The 17008-nt window shown below is 40.9% G+C and overlaps 1 protein-coding gene across 5 annotated transcripts in view; it reads right to left on the minus strand.

Annotated features, from left to right (window-relative positions):
• il1rapl1a (interleukin 1 receptor accessory protein-like 1a) overlaps positions 1–17008 on the minus strand; it is a 174620-nt gene that overhangs the window by 17841 nt on the left and 139771 nt on the right. For all 5 annotated transcript variants that reach the window (XM_040005297.1, XM_040005295.1, XM_040005299.1 and 2 more), the window contains exons 7-8: positions 5722–5854; positions 440–585 (exon numbers count right to left, since the gene is read on the minus strand). In XM_040005297.1, the coding sequence (XP_039861231.1) occupies positions 440–585; positions 5722–5854 (279 nt within the window). The remainder of the gene's footprint in view (positions 1–439; positions 586–5721; positions 5855–17008) is intronic.

The raw sequence follows: 17008 nt of genomic DNA on the forward strand, positions 1-17008 counted from the left end.
TTCATAAAGGATTTGAAGTGTGTTCCTTTGCTTGCAGCAACCCCCTAAATTGGCAAAGAACCCTGTCCGGAGACATAAAAGCAGATGCTTTGAGCTACACATGCTTCTTTTCATTCTGAAGTAAATAAAAACCTAGTTTAACAATAACCTGATCATAGCAACATTTGTAGTCATCATTTTTGAAAAGCTATATTGCTTTGAAATGTGTTCTGTCTTTGGACCACAAGGCGAGTCCTATTTACTTCAATTACACTAAAGAGAAGGCAGACATCTTTACAGCCAATATGTGGAAAATGAGGAAACTCATACCATAATGATGTACATGGATGAACAACACTACATGCCAGAGGAAAAATCAGTATTTTTATTTTTTTATTTTGGGGGGTGTGGTTGAACTGTCCCTTTAAGTTTGGAGTAGGAAATGTAAAAAAGCACTTACCCCGCCTGAAAAGCTGGATGGTAGCTTGGCGACGGCCGTTGCCATTTTCCACGTAACAGGAATAATTTCCCAGGTCTTCCTCATCTAAAGAGTCAATAGTTAGTGAAATGGCCACTTCCTGTTCTCCAAGATGCTCCTTGATGACCCTGCAAGACAAACAATTTAAACGGTATTGAACAATTCTTCTCAGCATCAAACACAATAGGTGGATGGGGAGTGACTTGGAGTTGATGGAATTAAAAAAAGATCAAAAACTCTCATGTTCAGCATGTGATGGGTCTTCAGGAGTCATGACCCGAAGCACATCAGTCAGCGTTAACCAGATACGGTGTTATTGCAAATCTCAAGGGTTAAGCTATACAAAACAGTTTTCCTGTGGTACAAATGTATCTTGATCGAGGCCCTTTTGCGTTACATTAAGTACTTCATGGTATGTTAATTTCTTTCTTTGCACTCAAACATATGAGAAATGAAAATCAATAAGGGATCTTCCTCAGCTTGTGCGGGAGGAAATCAAATAATAGCGATGAGGAGAAAATCTTTTTATAGCAGCTGCCATGGTAACGGCGAGAAGGAGAGAAAGTAATATTCCATAAAGTAAATGAGTGTCCCCCGCTGGGCTGGTTGAGCCTGATGGAGGAGAGAATAGGGAGATAATGCTCCCTCATACCTTGGACACACTACTTAGCCTACTTTTACAGCACCCTCAGCACAAATGACTCTTTGGAGGAAACAAAGTGCAAATGAGAAAAAGATCCCTTCTGTTTGTATGTGAGTGTGTTTATCATTACAGTGCTGAGAAGGAGTGGGACGAGGACAAAGGAGAGAGAGTGTTTGCATGTGTGAGTTTGTGTTTAAATGTGTAGGGGGGGAGGGGGATAATGACTCTCAAGCATCTCGCTTCTCCCTCACCTTCAAACTGATAAACTGCACATAGGAAAGCTTGTTGGGAGAATTGGCATCTGTAATTGAAAGTGCATCATGGGCCGTGTGTGAAGAGGCGGCGGCAGCACTGATGATTCAGAGTTTGTTTTATTGTAGGATAGGCGCAGTGAGAAGGAGGCATGAGAATAAATCAGGTCTATCCAGAAAGCAGTGGTGACCCTAACCATAACTGTGTATTGCTTACTCAAGCAGTATACTATGGGACTGTGGCTCAACACTTAAGGTGGATCATCCACTTTGCATGCCAAACCGTCCTCGGTTAAGATGCTGAAGTCCCAAAATCATGTTTCCTGAATGCATTTTACGATTTACTTTGCAAGTCAAAACTTTTGCATAAAAATTCTAAGAAAAACATTGGTAACTACTTTGATAATTGTTCAGAGAACTTGTGGAAACATTACTCACTATTCTAAAAAATATTTATTAACCAGTCAACTAATGGAAAAAATAATCTGATCAGTTCAGTAGGAAATTCATAATTGTGAAGAAAAGTGACTCTGAATCTGGCGTGGTTGGTGTACTGGGATTTTCCCACACAATCATGGTTTACAAAGACTGGTCTGAAAAAGAGAAAATATCCATTAGGGGGCAGTTCTCTGGGCAAAAACATCTTTTTCATGCCAGATGTCAGATAAAATCACCAGTGTTGTGTTCCAGCTGAAAAGGAAGGCAACAGTAACTCAAGTAACAACTCATTACAACCAAAGAAGAGCATCTCTGAATATACAACATGCCCAACCTTGATGCAGATGGGCTACAACAGGAGAAGAGAACACCTGATTCCACTCTTGTTAGCTAAGAAAAGGAAATTGAGGCTATATTTTACATGGGATCACCAAAATTGGAAAATAGTCTTGATTTCTGCTGTGACATTTAGACGTTAGGGTCAGAATTTGGTGTAAACAACATAAAAGCATAACTCCATCCTGTTATGTTCATATTTTCTTGCACACTTAAGGCCACTTAATACCAGCTGAGCATTGCTTAAACATCGCAGCCTACCTGAGTATTTTTACTGGCCATGTCCATTTCTCTATAACTAAAGTCACTGCCAGGGGTGCATGTGAAGAAATAAATGGGATCGGACATTAAATGTTCCTTAACACGCCAACTCCCTGGTCAAAGTCTTAATGTTTGGTAGCATGTGCATGAGAATAGCTCAGATAATAGTCAGGTGAATTCACAGCAAGCCTGTCTCCTGCATGCTCTGTCTGGGCAGCACCAATATTTCCTGAAGTGAGAATGTGACTGAAGTCGACCGTCTCCTGCTGCGTGCCCCTTGTGGGAAAGTGCAAACTCAGACTCCAGACAGCATCTCAACCCAGCTTACCCCCAACACTGTGTGGAGTTCATGTGAAAACAGTAATTGTGGGCATATTTCTCCAATCAGTACTTCTAGCTTTAACTCTTGCACTACAGTTTTACAGAGCAGCTTCACAGCGTAGTATTATTCATTTTTAAGTGTAGCGTGTGAGTGGTGTCTTCTGTTTCACATTTTACACCATGTGACACAACACAGCCATTGAACCTGATGAATAATGACTATGTGAACCTTGAATGGAGTTCACACTTGGTTTTAAAATGTGGACAATGATAAATAAACAACATCGTGAAAGGTGCTGCTTTGATCCGGTCATTCAGGCCACTTTGCTGAGGTGATTTTAAATGCACTTGGCCTCATATCACTGTACTGTAAATGCTAATGTGTCCTAACATGAGCAACGTATCAGGATGTAGTAGTAAATATGCCAACACTGAAGGACAAACATTTTGTTCACTTTGCTAGCTCTTGCTGATCTTACGCTTGAATGGCAACAGACAGACAAAATAATTCACCTTCTAGTGGAATTTGCACAGTAACAAAGGCTGAACTTGTGGTTAGCTGGAAACCTTAGAGGCTAATGAAATGATGACACATCTTGGCTCTCTACTTGTGACCCAGTCACCCAGCATACATTTTAAAACCAAGTGTAAACAGGGTCATAGTCACAAATGTGAGCTGAAGGACACATAACGGCTGGGATACCGATACACAGGAAGTTGTTCCTACTTTGGTACATCAGGGTCGGATTTGCAGGATGCCCTCTGCTTTTTCACGAGTGATCGAGTTTATTGATATAGCCTCAGCAGAAGGAGTAAACTGCAAACTTCTTCTCAAGCTATGGCTTCTTCTTTATCCCTTGTACATCCACTCCCCTCCTCATTGATAAAACCTCTGTGTTTGCTCATTTAGTGATCAATTTCCAGCATATTCAATTCTTTCATATATTCAAGTGCACGTACACCTGCAAAACATCAACTGAAGCCACTCGATAACGTATTGATCACCTATTTTTTTTTATGCTGAGACGCATTTGTTTTGTTAATTTATTAATCTCTGCATACAATGCTGATGTCTAGTCATCCATGCCATGATAACAGCAACAGCCCAGTCCCAATGGCGCAAATGAGAATTTATGGGCTCGGGTTGCCACAGAAATGAACTCCACCAAATCAATAGGCTGAGAGTTGGGTAAATAAAAGCCTGCAGTAAGTCTGTTCTCAAGGTATGAGTGCTCTTCTCTAAACTTAAGTTTGGCTGCTGATGCATTAGTAATAAAAGTATGTGGGTGGCAGGCTGACAAAGTGAGGTAACCCTGAGAAAACATGCCCAGCGTATCATTTAAAGGGGAGCAAGAGCTTGACTGCAGGGGAAGCACTGATTAGTTTGTGTTTAGCTTCTTGTATACTTGTTTTTTTTTTTTAATTTCCTGTCATTTTTTGACCCTCATACATGTCTGGCTGTGTGCGTTTAAGTAAAATCAAGTCGTTTGCTGAATCCTTCAAGAGCAGCATCAGTAGGAGAAAGTGGATAATCAGATATATTATTGATCTCCTGCATGAAATATGATTTAAATTATTAAAATAATCACCCCTCAGCCAGCGAGTGGAGGAATCCTGGTGACAAAGGCAGGGGCAGAGAAGGGTTGGTTAAACAGCAATCTGTTTCTTCTGCATACTCATACCAGTGTGCTAACCAACTCATGATAACATCCCTCTTCACTTTACTCTTCATTGATTTGTGAATATTTCTCAACTCGTTTCACTCGTCTTTCCTGTTTTCTTCCTCCCTATTTTCTCCCGCTCTTTCTCTCTTTCCCTTCTAGCACACCTCCTCAGCTCCCCATGGCCCATCTGCATGCTGCTCTAGGTGGGTGCAGCGGGGGAGATAGCATAGTGGTGGCGGTGTGAAAAATGGCAGTTGTTAACCATCTGACAGGGCTGTCTCCCAGGAGCTGCAGCCTCTCCAAACAGCTCTAATGGGAAACATGCACATGGACCAGAGAATGGACTTGTTTAAATGTGCTACACCACTAGGAGGGGAGCGACACGAAGATGGGCTTGTTTTAAATGTCTCACAGCCTCCGGAGCGAGGCTTGTCAGTGGAGTCTTTGCAATGTTGCACAAAGACCTTAAGCGAGGTGAAGTTATATAAACTGCTTTTTACAAATGTGTTCAGCATCATCTAAATCTATTCTCAGGGCTTGTGCTGCATCCTGCTCTGTCAGAGATAAGGGAAAAGCGCTGGTCATGGAGAGACAGCAGCTCCCAGTAAGACACAGGAAACCATTTTAATACTTCACGATTTCTTTCCAGATTTCAAATCAAAACTTTTTTTTTCTTCTTCTTTTTTGTTCTTTTTTTTCTAAACTAACAGAAAGACTTTATGAGTGCACATTTCTATTATGAGGAACGCTTAAATGTTGAATGTTTCAGTCATACATTTTTATTAGTTTTCATAATGATCATAAATAACAGCCTAATTACAATAAGAGAGATGAAGATGAAGCTGCATCCAGGCATGAGAGGCATGAGAGGCATGAGATACCAAATATCGATTAGATCAGGGTTGCTTTTTTCTTTTTGTAGCACTTTGACTGAAATTACTTGATTTATAGGCCAACTTTTGAAGGTGTCCTCACATTGTTTTTTACATTCATCTACATTTTTTTGTACAGCAGTGTTTGTGTCCTCAGGACAATAATGTATTTTAACTGACAAAAAATATATCAGAGGTAATAAAACAAATAAATTACAGTTTATAACAAATTTCAAGCCTCTGCATCGTGTTCATGCTGTAGTGTAATTAATTGAAAAGAGCAGCTGCTTAGAAGGCAGGGAATACATCTCTGGAAAATGGTTGGTTTAGTGTATGCAATTTGGAGTTAATGGGCTAAGAGATGCGAAACCATTTGCATCGTCCTTTAATATTATGGGGTAAATTTATCTACATCTGCTATTAATTCCTCATTACTGCCAAGTCCAGGGAGGTGATTTGTAGCCCCTGTGTTCCTTACTTGATGTCGCTCTCCTGGACTCTCTCTTCATCCAGGTCCTCTATGAACTTCTCCCCCTTCATCCAGTAGATGAGGGGGCTGACATCGCCGCTGTAGCCAAAAAATGCCCGGCAGGTAAGGTTCAGGGCGCTTCCTGCAAAAAACCAGAAAACAAAACAGGAGATGACATGCTGTCATGCTCGATGGTCTTGCTGTTGTGTTAAAGGCATACAGCTCACATGCACAACCTGAAAAAATATTGTGTCAAATCCTATGCAGGGCTTTAAAGTCAGTGATATCGCACAGATACTCCAATTCTACCAATTCTTTTTATTTTATGCGTCATACACACATAGGGTGTGACACACACTTCACACATTCATAGACTCACAAATACACACTTTGCAAATCTGCACACAAATGCCGTCTGATGAGAGAAAGTGAAAATATGCCCATCCTCAACTAGTTTGGGGGATGTGCGTCTGCTATTTAAGGAGACAGGCTTTCCTTTTAACGTCAGCTTTAAATGCCCATTTGGCCACACACAAAGCACACTGATCATAAAGCAAGTAATGAACACATGAGGGCACTCAAGAGCTTTCCAGAATCCCCCTGGAGACAGTGCATTGGAAAAAATAAGGCAAAAGGAAGTGAGCGGAGACAGACACATCATTTTATTTAGAGCTGCTGCTGGGTATGAAGGGAGGTCAGGAGTCAACAACTACAGTTTGCTGCGAGTTGATATGTGGAGGGAAGAAGTAATTGTCACTGGGGAGCCGATGGATTCTTGGTTCTGTGAATGAAAGGATTATCTCTGTGGTTCAACACAGAGGGCAAGTATTTGCATGGAAGAAAAGGTGATACTTCACTACCAATTAAAAAAGTTTCAGTTGAAATCTACCGCACTAAAGCTGCTGGCAGCGTTTTTATAATTTGAGAAAGCCTAGAGATAAATCATAAATGAATCAGAGATAAAAAGCAATAAATAAATAAATAAATTAAAGAAATATACATATATACATAATGAATCAAATATTACAAGCAGCACAACTGTGAGCTGATTAAAGCTGGCAACACGTCATCACTCATGCAAGAACTTCAGTGTCCATGAACTTTGCATGTATTAAACTAAAGCTAAAGCGTGGCTGGCATACACTGTGAATGCATTTATTTTTCGTTCCAGCGAGGTGGCATTCACTAAACGCCTAGAGCGCAGTAATCTCGGCAAACCACAAGCGACGTGTAAACAATATACATATGATTTGATCCCGTAGCACATACTGTAAAGTGGGTGGAGACTCCTCTCAGGAGAGTCGGATCTGTGATTTGGGAAGCGCCGGGAGAAAGACGTGAAGAGGCTGGGGGGATGACGCAGATGCTTTTTGCCTGTTTCGCAGCCGGATTTACAAGCCGCAGTGCAAGGTTTGCATTTGTTAATCCCGATTAGTATGTTACAGCACTTGTGTTGGGAATCCAAGGGAAACTCTGCTACTTAACACCAACTTCAAAAGCAACTACGTCTAAGTCAGATCTTTTTTGTAAGAGTCAAAACTAAATATTTAAGGATTTACTGCAAGGCTCTTCTCTTGCATTACATATTATACAAGGATTTTTTCTTTGTTCCCTTACTGTGATCTTTGAACCCACTGCACACCACAGTGTAGCCCACCACCTTTTTCTGGGATGGCCCGGCTGTGCCACCGGTCACACATCTTCAGAGCTGTGCTGACAAGGGTTATTCTTTAGAAGATTGTTTGTGTTTGAACTAAGAGCTCGTTTTCTCTGTGCTCCTCCTGTCAACAACCGAGACACAGCTACAAAAGATTTCAGCGGGTCTCTCTCTCTCAGCATAAGGAAAGTTTTGTGGCGTGCAGGGAAGGAGGATGGGAGGACACCCAGGAATGAACTGATAGCGCTGTCTGTGAGGAGCCGTGTCTGACATTTCCAAAGTTCAACAGCCTCTCTCAGCTTGGTATTTGTGCACAGCCGGGCTCTACAAAGGCTACACGCTCTACCTACAAAATAGGAACCTACTGCGTGCAACACACACACATACAAACACAACCACTCACATGCACATGTACAGAGAACTTGGTACAAAAATACTTTACTATATAATCAGATCCAATTTTTTAACATGCACATATGGCACAAAATTACACATTACAGGCAGCTCCGTGTCTCTGTGTGTGACCCAGATGCAGTATATACCTTTTCCTCTGTTTATAAATCTGCCCCCTGCTGTTCGTATATCCCTCAGATCAATTGTAAACTAGGAATGTCAAGCTGCCAGCAGCCGCTGCCTGGAGAGGAAGTCTCCACTGAGCTGCCTGGGAATCACAGGAAACACTTGAAGGCCTCCTGCTGTCTTATTCTAATCCAAATGCAGCACTCCCTGAAACGCTCTCACAGCCACCTTTGTTACTTCCAGAATGCCGGTGGGTGGTGTTGCACCTGCAACATCATCGTCACAGTTGATACAGTGTAAAGCTGGACATTTTGTTACAGGATGGTGGCCAATTAGTCTGATAAAGTGCTCATAGGGCACATGTGTGCTCTCTTGCATTATCAGCTCATCCTGTACATTCAAGTAATACATAAAAAAATTGCTGAGGCTCTGATTGAACAAATAATACCAGCGGTGCATTACACAGCTTTTTGGAGCTTTTGATGATATATGATTTTTTTTTTTAGCTGATTCAGTTCTTCTGGTTTATTTTGGCTTAAAAGTCAAGACTGAAAGTTTATCCTTTAATATGAATAAAGATTTACAAATCTTTATTCATATTATTATTAAAATAATGGTTAATAAATCATAAACTAAAGATCGTCTGCGCCATTTAAAACATCTGATTTGTACGTGTGTTTGAAGTTGGATATTTGAATGTAATTTCATCCCGACTGATTATTACATTGCGTTCAGTACTGTCTGCAGGGTCACATGCACCATGTTCTCTGCCTGCATTGAACACTGAACAGCTTTTTTTTTATACCTTTAGAGGCTTATTTTCTTTCCACAGCACTTCAGTGTGCAGCTGAAATAACACCCAAGTTATTTGAAATGACACTTGCGCTCCCCTGGTGCTACATGTGCAATGCATACCTCCAGCTGCGCTTTAATTGGCAAGGTGAAGAGAAAGGTGGACGACTCTTTGCAAGGCAGCAGAGAAATGCATATAAGTATTACCCAGGCATATATATATATATATATATATATATACATATATATTAGGGGTGCAACGATATTCGTATCGATATTGAACCGTTCGATACAGTGCTTTCGGTTCGGTACGCATATGTATCGAACAATACAACATTTGTAATTTATTTTATCAATTTTCCTTCTGACGATGCTGTCTGTGTTGAGCGCTCAGTGAATCTGTGTTCGACTACTCTGCCTAGGCTGCACTATCGAGCGCAGATCCACTGAGCGCTCAACACAGACAGCATAGTCAGAAGGAAGAGCGCAGGGCAAGCTAGCGAGACAGAAGTTAAGCTCTACTTGCAACAGGCAAATTGAACCTCATTCAGATCTGGCATTTGGAATTATTTTGGTTTTCATGTGACGTATGACCCTGAAGGTAAGCGAGTCATGGACTAAAGTAAAACAGTATGTTGGATGTGCCATGCAATGCTCAATTACATTGGTGTGAACTAGTGTGTTAGCGCAGTTAGCTCGTTAACGTGTTGGCCGTCTAGCCCCATGCACGGAGCGATCGGCGGTAGCTCGTTAACGGAGATTTGCCGTGATGTGGCGTTAAGGTCATTTCAACGAGATTAACCTGAAAGCACTAGTGGGAACACAACGAATATGACTGCACATTTACGCCGACATCATCCTAGTGCAAAGACAAGTGGAAGCAGACAAAAAAAAAGCAAGCATGCTACTAACTTTAGCCGAGTCATTTAGACAGCTGTTAGCACATGACTCTCCTTATGCTGCTGAGAATATAGCCCAGAAGAAGCGGATAGTATAGCTTTTATTTTGGAAAGAGCCATTTCTCTGTAATAAACTCTCTTTTCCAAAGATGAGTGATTCCTCAATCAGATACAGGGCTTGCAATATCGCTAGCCCGACGTCCCGGAGCTAGCGATTTTTTCAGTCGGGCTACCAAAATCTATCTCTTCCCTGCCCGTCGGGCTATTGTAGGAAAAATATATGTCAATGCTTTTGCATTCTTTCAGAAATGTAGCTGGGTAATTATGTCATTGGCATCGGTGAGCCACTGTCAATATGTGACATATTGAAGTCGCGTTTGAATTTGCGCTTGTTTTTTTGCTTTCACTTTGCAATCGTGCAAACTGTGTATAGAGAGCGACAGCACTGATCTGTGAGTGATGATAATTTGTGCACCAATTCCTCTGACATCGTCTTATTAATCGTTAGCTTACTATGCAAACATGACAAGTGAAATCTCCCGCAGCAAGCTTAAACATGTGAGAGGTTGATCGCGCAGAGAATCGCTGAGCTTATGTGAGTGAGCGTGTAAAAGCATTTCAGTTCTGCTGAGCCAAATAAGACAGGTCAGGGTGAAGAAGTGACAGCCAAAGAAAAGCTTACCACAAAACGGAGAAGTTATGACAAATCAGACTATAAGGCAAAAAGAAAGTGCAGCTTTATGGTTTCATGGACAAAATAATTTCTGTGGCTGCAATATGATGAGCTAAATAACCAGGGCTGCACATAAGTGGTCCGCAGGTGCGCATTCGCTGTCAAAATAAAAAACACGCACAAGGGTTAGGGTTAAATTTAAAAACTGTACTTTTGAGTTAAAATATATATTTATAATTTTAATAAATGACAAATTAAAAATGCATGAACATTTTTTTGTATCGAAAAAATATCGAACCGTGACACCAAAGTATCGAACCGAACCGAACCGTGAATTTTGTGTATCGTTGCACCCCTAATATATATATATATATATATGTATGTCCTGTTTAAGCTAGGCAAGATTGCCATAACTATTATGATGCTAAGCCAGCCAGACTTGGAGCAGATGGTAGGAAGACTATTAACCAGAACTGGAACAATGAGGTTGATCATTTGTACTAGCTGCAAAGGAGGAACAGCTTTTCAAAATCTCTCCCATGCTGTCAAACCCAATAGCAGTATCATTATTATTATAATCTGTTATTAGTCTCAGAGAGGTTTGTAACATTTGGAAACTTCCATTAATGATCTCTGTGTTGACTTTGACTCTGAGAGTGAATTTTTACTGAATTTTTAGGCAAAAGATAAGTTCAGGAAAACCCTCCAAAGTTAAATTTGGCTTCAGAAAAGCTTTCAAGGGAACAGGTCGTATATAATATGTAACAGCATCACTGGTTTAATACCTGTCACCAACCACCGCCATCCATGTCTCCTGAATAAAAAGCATTCTAGCTTTTGGTGAAAACTCAAAAATTCAAATCTCTTTTTAATTTATTGAAGTTCACAAATAAGTGTGCCATTACAAGACTTGGCAAGATTAGGCGTGAAAAATATCCCCCGCTGAGTGGATGCGCGTCTTGTACAGCACAAGAGCGTGATTAAGTGTTTGCCTGAGTGTGCGTTTCTATGTGCATGTCTTTGTGTGTTGTTACTGCCTTCACACATGCGTGGGTGTGGAACAAATCCATGTAATCTGAGTGATTGACATCCTCCCCTCGGCTGAGAGTTGGTCACGGCGCTTGATGGAAATTAGACTTAAGAACCACCCCTTTTTTTCCACTTCTGCCCAATGTCTCTATGAGTCTTCCACACAGACTACATCTTTGGTCCTCCTATAGCAACAAATAAATATTTGGTAGGGAACAGTATAATATAAAAATACATTTTGACCCTATTATTACTATAGCTGGGTATATACATGAGGCGATGGGATGTAGTTATACAAAGTGGACCCAGTGCCTTTATTAATCTAGCTTTCAGAACATGCCTTTCTCAGAGATGGCATCTTTTATTTGTCTGTCTGAAAAACTTAAAATATGATGTTTTAAGAGGTCCTAGAATGTAGCCACACCAGCAAACGGCTTAAATAGAGAAACAGTTGTACAAAACCTTTTAAGTTTGCATACACAATGTCTACTTTTCATTAGTTTGGGTGTTGGTAATTCTTGTAGTCATGTCATCAGTAAAATTGGTACTGGTAAGAAGTTACCACTAAAATAACAAACCAGTTGTTTCTTTTAACTTTGGGTTTCATTCAAATCTTTTATCAAGACAATGGCTGCATTTATCAAACAGAGTCAAACTCATACTGATATATCGACTCATATTTTTTTCTTTCAAATACACAAAACATAAACAAATTTGCCTAACATTTGGTATGTTTAGTTATTTAGGAAAAATAATCTTTAGTTGTGGCTTGACTCTTTCACACTCTGACTCTGGTCTGTTTAGCTGGTTGTTGTATTTGTTGTGTTTCAAACATGTGTTGCAGACAGGGAAATTGCAGAGCGCTCTCTGGTGGACAAACTATGCAACATGAAAACACATGACACGGCTGAAGAGTGTTTCTACCAACTCATCTTTACTTTATAAATGTTGATTTATTGGGTGTTGTCAATGCTGATACTGATATATTGGCAAATAGCTAATAATGGCCAGTATATATGCTATACATATATACTGCAATTAAACAGTTTGGGTTCAGATTACAAACTGTTCTTCTGGGGAAATTAAATAAATTTTCAATTTATTTCAATGTTTAATTTCATATGGTAGCTGGCACAGGCTCCAGTTCCTCTGCGACCCTGAACTGTATAAGCGAAAGTGGATGGATGGATGCATAGTGCCAATTTGTGACAACATCAGTGCTTTATATCACAAAGTAAAGACCGTACAATATCAAAACCCCAACAATCACGTGACCCCCTACGAGCAAGCACTTGGCAACAGGGAGAAAGAAAAACTCCCATTTAACAGGAAGAAAACTTCGGGGTCATTGAGGGGCCGCCATCTGCCGTGACTGGTTCGGGGTGAGGGGAGGGGGAATTAATAGCAGCTTTAATTTTTCGTTTTCTGTCTTCTGTGGATTAAATATCTACTTTATCGGCACATTGTGACAAAACCTCTGTAAAGTAACAAGCTGTTCAGTTTTTACCAGCCACTAGAATTTATAATGCCCATTATACTACATTACATTTATTTGGGAAACACTTATGTCTACAGCAACTTGAATGAATGAGCTTTTTGAATGCTTTTAGAGCACACTAAATATATTCATGTCAAATAAGGATAGGTACACATTTTACTTTTCAAAGGGATCACAAAAGAAGCTCTTTATTAGACAATATAGTGGAATGAAACCTAGCAGCCAAAAAACAAGCCAACCCTCATGCTGGGCAGGCCTTTACTGTGAAATGCAGTAAATGTTTGAGTGAAACCAGAAATGCTGATCAAATTTTTAAAGACTATAAAATAATGTGTGCTGCACAGGGTCATAAATTTGATTTGCATCAACTCTTGGTGCATGTTTAGCTGATTTCACAGTATTTGGGATAATTAGGCCTCACAGAGCTGGCACTCAGATTCACACAGAGGAATACTTTCCAAGCCAGAGGAGAGGAAAACAAACCTTGCACAGAAAACACTCTGCAGATGCTGTCCAAACTCAGCACAGATGCACAGAGCACACAGCGAGATTGACAGATACGCCGACAGAGGGGCAGATGAATGAACAGACAGACAGACAGAACCCCCCCAACAATAACACTATGCATATATGAACATGATTAGAAACTAACAGACACACACATACACATCGTGTCAGTTCTTTCTTTTCCATCTCAACTCATTCTCCTTGAATACACTTGTCGTTCTCGTGCCACTGCTTAGAGCGGAGTTGTGTGCTGTTACTGCGTGTGACAGCCACCATCATGTTTTATTTGTAGGATAAGAAACAATCCAGAGAGCCTTTTGAAAAAGTCATATTCAGAGTGGGTTTGATGTTTCATAACACACTCTAGTCCTCAGCACAATTGTTCTCTCGGTACTTCGTTTTCAAGGTAAGGCACAGTCTTGCACATCACATGTGAGTGTTTTTTCTCACCCTGAAGATGCACTTTGCCAATTTTTTGGAAGGGGTGGCCCTAAAATAATAAATAGACTATTTGAAGTGTAGAGAAAACATGGAATTGACAATGAAAAATTCGTGTTACTGTGATAAAATCATACACATCAAACAAAAACAGCAGAATAAAAATGTATTAATCTGACAGTCAGTCTTCTTGTTTCCAGCCATCTTAGCGTCCTCATTCAGAAAAGGGAATCAGCTACATGTATAATTTTCTTTCATACATCTTGTTCACTGGAAGGAGGACTTTTAATTACAATGTTATACAAGAACTGCTATAAAGCTCAGCTGCTCCGTTATTCACAAGTGGTCCACAGCGGGTAGCTCCACATATTTGATTTGGCCGCTTTTTACACCAGATGCCCTTCCTGAAGCAACCTCAAAGGGGCACGCTGTCCATAACAGGTTCCCAACAAATATTATTCACTTAAAAACAGAAGAGCACTCTCAAAACACACCTGCTTATTCTCTCACATAAAAAAATAAAGGGCCCTACGCATAGTATTGTGCACTAAAGATTTCAATTTTACACTTGTGCTTGTGTAATTTGTTTTTTTGGGTAGCCATCACTGGCTTTCACGTCGGTTGTGATGTCACAAGCACTGGCCCATATGTGCATGTGGAGCAGATGAACGTGAAAACAGCTTTCTACAAACTCAACATGTCGATCAATCTGTACAGTGAAAGTCAAGTATCCAAAAGAAGAAGCCGCATCAACACTTTGACAATATTTGCTGCAATATTCGAACCCACCCGACCTAAATACAGCCTTAATAAGTTGCGCACCTTCCAGGGGTTACATATCATAGCACACGTGTTGGTTGATTGCCACCATAGGCTGATATTTAATTCTTGTCAGACCCTCGATGAAGACTTGGAGGGCATACACACTCGTCTGTTTTCCCTCAAAGAATAAACTTGAACTATATCATTTTACCTGAAATAAGAGGGCCTCTACAACCCGTTTTTTTTTTTTTTTAAAGATTTCACCTGCTGCACTGAAAAGCACCTTTCAGATAAGCCCTCTGAGCCATGCAGTGTTTCCCTTCTTTTCTTTTTGCTGTACAATATCATTGTTGCAATATATTTTTCTCCTGAGATATTAATAGTATCGTTCTGCTCCCCACTGTTATATAGGTCCTTGTAATCCATCCGAATGGACAAACCACCAAAAGCTGAGTTATTGTACAAGGTTTTTATGGCAAACAGCAATATCCCACAGCCTAGTTTTAGACACAGGCTTAAATTTCGGAGTCTGGGTATTTTAAGCTTTCAATAAAATGGCCAAGAAGAAAGTGTTAGTGTGTGCATATGCATATATGAGGGGGAGGGAGGGAAGGGGAGAGAGAGCGAGAGAGGGAGCGGGAGAAAGGGAGAGAGAGAGAGAAATAAGGGTTTGTGAAGATTTCCTGTGGATATCTCTGCAGGAGAATCTGATACAAGTCCTGTCAGTCATGATTCTTCCCCCACAAGGTGTGAAACAAGCATGAAAAAGTGCACACAGTACTGTGTAATCCTTTTTTGCACAGAGAGAGGATAAGAGAGTGAACAAGTTGGAAAACAACAAAACTATGATACATGTCAAACCTTCTTTGGCTGGTGCATTGTGATGTGTATTGTGTGTGTGTGCACGTGTTGCACATGTAATAACGTCCCTTTGAGTAGTTAAAAATGGATAGGCCATACATTTTCTGAGCGCGCCTACTCTGTAAACCATATCCAGCCTCATATTCACCCCACACTCACATTGTAGAATGCCTTAAACACGTGCCTTTTTCAAGGCTAGGATGGGAGACAGAGGAAGAGTAAGGGGAGCCGGAAAGTAACGACAACGGCGGCATTGAGAAAAGAAGTTGAATGACAACTATTCAGCATTCCCGGGTGACTCCTTGAAATTCTCATTCCAGTCCCCTTTGCTAAAAATACCTGATCCCGCTTCTTGTCCGTGCTCATCTCTCGATGCAGGAGGTGAAATCTCTAGAGAACCGTAAGCAGGCAAGTGTGTTTACTGTTTCAGGAGTGGGGAGTTGGAGCACAGGAAAGTCCAAATCTGTCTGTCAACATTTCTATTCTTTAGCTGCCTGCAGGTTACCATGACTACACCTACCATGCGAGGTAGCAGCAGCTCAGCAGGCTCTGTCAGGACAGAGAATACAGTAAAGATACGTACTGTAATGACATCAGGATCCTGGTGGATATATTGACAGTGAGCAGCAATCAAAGCTGGCTCTGCTTGGAGGAGGGTCAAAACAAAATTCTGACTCCTGACAAACTGAAAAGTCCTCCGCTTGTTTGTGCAGCGTTTCGAACATCTTGGAATCTGTGGAAAAAGCTCCACTGTATGTAAAGATGTGGCTTTTTGTTCGTAGCACTCTGGTGAGCTGATGTGGAACGATGACGTTGGCTGAACTGATTACTTTTGCTCTGCATTGCGGAAGTCGGTTTGAGGCGGGGGATATCGAGGGGTGAGAAGTACAGTAAAAAGATGGATTGGAAGATTTGGGGCAGAATAAGTGGAGGAATGAGTAAGGGCAATGAGAACATAAAAGAGTTAGGGCCCACCCCCTCTGCCACCTCAGCTTCTCTGCAGCTCTAATATCGTGCCCTCTCCAGAGACAAGCCCTTAATTACCATTACAAGCCTGAGAGCTTTTAACAGAGGAGAATCCTGCGTCTTTCCCTCTCTGTTGCTCCTTCTCCTCGTTTGTTCTGTGGCCCCCGACGATCCATCAGGGAAATGTAAGCCTTTAATTACCGGTAAAAATTACGGCCTTTGTGAACAGGTAGTTGGTGCCCTCGCTTTCATCTCCCCTTTCGTCTGCTAAGCGTCCCTTTTTGATGACATAATAGGTGCTCTGTCCGAGGAAGGGAAACACAGAGGCCCATTATACCACAAGAGGCACTGTGGGGGATTATATGATTATGTGATAGCGAACTTAATAAATGTTCTTTTATCTTTCTCCAAATTCACACTGAATGAGGGATCAGTGTGGCAACAAGTGCTCATGCCCCAACTTTTTCTCAAAAATCAGCTTTTTCAACGTTCTGATCATCCAGTATGAAACTGTCCACCGTGGGAACAGAAATAAAATTTCACAAAACACGCCGACTCACCCACATTTCGAACCTTTGGTCTTCTAACCTTTCTGCACACTCGATTTTGAATTGCTTTCTCACAAAGTGCCTTTATTACCCATGTCTTATTATTTCTTACGGCCACACATCTCCCCTTTCCATTTTACGCCAGAG

Source organism: Simochromis diagramma, unplaced genomic scaffold (assembly GCF_900408965.1).
Source record: "Simochromis diagramma unplaced genomic scaffold, fSimDia1.1 OVJJ01000501.1, whole genome shotgun sequence".
Lineage (NCBI taxonomy): Eukaryota > Metazoa > Chordata > Actinopteri > Cichliformes > Cichlidae > Simochromis > Simochromis diagramma.